Source organism: Amblyomma mixtum, chromosome 10 (genome assembly GCF_055824585.1).
Source record: "Amblyomma mixtum isolate Tamu chromosome 10, ASM5582458v1, whole genome shotgun sequence".
NCBI classification, from domain to species: domain Eukaryota; kingdom Metazoa; phylum Arthropoda; class Arachnida; order Ixodida; family Ixodidae; genus Amblyomma; species Amblyomma mixtum.
The window spans coordinates 12,546,293-12,549,060 of NC_143021.1; the positions used below are offsets into that span (position 1 = coordinate 12,546,293).

Sequence of the window (2,768 nt, forward strand, 5' to 3'; positions counted from 1 at the left end):
CCGGTGGGTACCCGGCGGCACTGGGGATCGAACTTCGCAACTCCTGCATACAGCATTCACAAGCATTCAGCAGCAGTGGCACCGCAGGACCTACTATCCGTGCCCTAAAAACATCACCTTAATTTACAGGAGCCGATTGCGTACATCTGCCCCGGATGAGCTACCGCAGAATGACTGGCGATCGGAAACGTGGCTGGGAAACTGGCTGCTAACATCGACGTAGCTCGTGACGTCACCGCCCAACAGCTATAAAAGCAGCTTGCCACCGGGGATCTGCTTCACAAGCATTCAGCAGCAGTGGCACCGCAGGACCTACTATCCGTGCCCTAAAAACATCACCTTAATTTACAGGTTGGTTTTTTTTTTCCTCCTTTTCCCCTTGAAATGTAACTTTAGCTATTTTTTTTTCTGGTAGCCGCTGCTGCTGACTGTTCGGTCTGTCGTGACAAGTGAAAAATGGCTGACACATGTCTTGCATGCAACGAGCAGCTTTCTGAGGATGAAGCGTTTCTGACATGCTCAGAGTGTTGTTATGTGTATCATCTTGGCACATGTTCTGGGGTAAGTGAAGCCACATACAAGAAAAAGGCAGAAACTGCAAAAAAAGCATGGAAAGGCCCAACATGCAAAACAGCTAAGGCTCGAAGCAACCATAGTGGCAAAAAAACAAGCGAGGAACCGGAAATGAATCTTGGAAGTGAAATTACAGATGTTCGTCTCGTGCTCACAGAAGTACTTGAGATCAAATCGAAAATCGACGCACTAGGAGAGATAAAGGCCACTGTGGATGGTATTGAGCAGTTTATGCAGGAAATGTCCACAAAATACGACGAAGTTTTGTCGAAAATGAAGCAACAGGATGCAGATATATCTGCCCTCGGAAAGCGAGTGGAAAAACTCGAGGTTCTGGTAGCAGAACAAGAAAACCAGGAATTAAGGCAACAAGTTAACGAACTAGAGCAGTACAGCAGACGCCAAAATTTAGAAATACTTGGGCTGCCCCATCATGAAAATGAAAACCTACTGGAAAAGCTTAATGTCTTGGCCACTGATCTCGAACTTCCGCTGCTTTCCGAGGCAGATGTTGAGGCTGTTCATCGATTGCCCTCACGGTCTATCAAGGAGAGCACTAACAACGCGAGTGCTAGTAGTGACAGTGAGGTCGGGGAGAGTTTTAAGAAGGTTACACCTGTTCTTGTACGCTTCCTATCCCGTTCAACCAGAGACTTATGGCTTGCAAAAAAGGGACAGCTAAAGGAAGCGAAATCTAAAATCTTCTTCAATGAAAACCTGACAGCACAGAACAAGGCGCTCTTTTGGAAAATGAAAAAAACGGCCAAGGAAAAAGAGTATGAGTTTGCCTGGTTGAAGAATGGAAAAATGTTTGTTTGTCGTGGCGCCCGCAGCCGAGTTATCAGGATTAGGATGACTAACGATCTGGATAAGATACGTTGAGTAACAGGCCGTATGCACACCACGGTAACTGATAGCAGCACCCTTGAAAATGACAGCCTCGTTCGCATATTCTTATCATGATGCTGATTCGTTTAAACATTCCAAGCCTCTACGAGAAAAAAATCAACTTTCCTTATTCCATCTCAATGCGCAAAGCCTTCGGAATAAACAGGATTCTGTAGAAACCCTCCTAAATGCACTAGACCATAAATTTGAATTTTTAGCTTTCACTGAAACTTGGTTTACCAATGATTATGATGTCATACAATTTCCAGGATACAAATGCGCATCCGTTTCACGGAGTAATAAGAGAGGGGGAGGTGTGGCCATTTATGTAATGAACCACCTAAACTATGTCACCATTGAAGATTTCTGTGTCATAGATCAGCACTTTGAGTGTGTCATGTTAAAATGTGTTGGTACCATATTTGCCGTTATATACAGGCCGCCTTCTGGATCACAGGCAATGTTTTTAGTATTTCTTGAAAATATGTTAGAACAGTGCATGCAGTTTAAGTCGCCTGTAGTTATTTGTGGTGATTTCAATATCGATCTCTTATTGCCTGAATCTAATCAGCAAAGGATGCTTGATATTTTTTTCTCGTTTGGTTGTGAAAATGTGATACATATGCCAACTAGAGTGACTGATATGTGCCGTACTTTACTAGATGTGTGCTTCACAAGCTACAAAAAGGATGATGTGCAAGCAGGTGTACTGATAGCTGATGTTAGTGACCATTTGCCGATTTTCCTGTCATTTAAACCATACTTTACAACACAGAGTCATTCCAAAATCAGTGCACCGATTACATATAGAATCATTAATGAAGCAAAGACCACAATATTTAGAAACTTAGTAGCAGAAACAAGTTGGGCAGAGGTTTTTCAACTATCTGACCCCGTTACAGCATATGACGTCTTTATTAAAAAAGTTACAGAGCTTTATAATCAAGCCTTTCCTACAGTGCAATTCAAAAAGTGCAAAAAAGCCAGAAAACCATGGATAAATGCTGAACTTCTGAAAAGAATTAGAAATCGTGACAGACTATTTGCCTCTTTTATCAGAACGAAAAATATAGAGAGTTTGATTGAGTATAAACGAATTCGTAACAAGTTAAGCTCTGATATTAAAAAAGCCAGGACCAGTTATTACGAACATAAGTTTACTGATATCTGCAACAACCCTAAACAGGTATGGAATACCGTAAACAAGCTAATGTCCAAAAATGAAAGAGACGGCATCTCTGAACTTGTTATAAATGGTGTGCCTTACACAGGGGCGTCGCTTGCTGACAAACTTAATGAGCATTTTC

At 42.2% G+C, this 2,768-nt stretch overlaps 1 protein-coding gene across 1 annotated transcript; it reads left to right on the plus strand.

Annotated features, from left to right (window-relative positions):
• Nucleotides 1-456: 456 nt before the first annotated feature.
• LOC149325156 (uncharacterized) lies at nt 457-1,455 on the plus strand. Its single transcript, XM_089563735.1, has one exon. It carries the CDS (start codon nt 457-459, stop codon nt 1,453-1,455), a length of 999 nt encoding a protein of 332 aa, XP_089419861.1.
• The last annotated feature ends 1,313 nt before the right edge of the window (nt 1,456-2,768 follow it).

Excerpts from the sequence above, each read along its gene's own strand:
- LOC149325156 (XM_089563735.1), top strand. The coding sequence starts at position 457 with ATGGCTGACACATGTCTTGCATGCAACGAGCAGCTTTCTGAGGATGAA.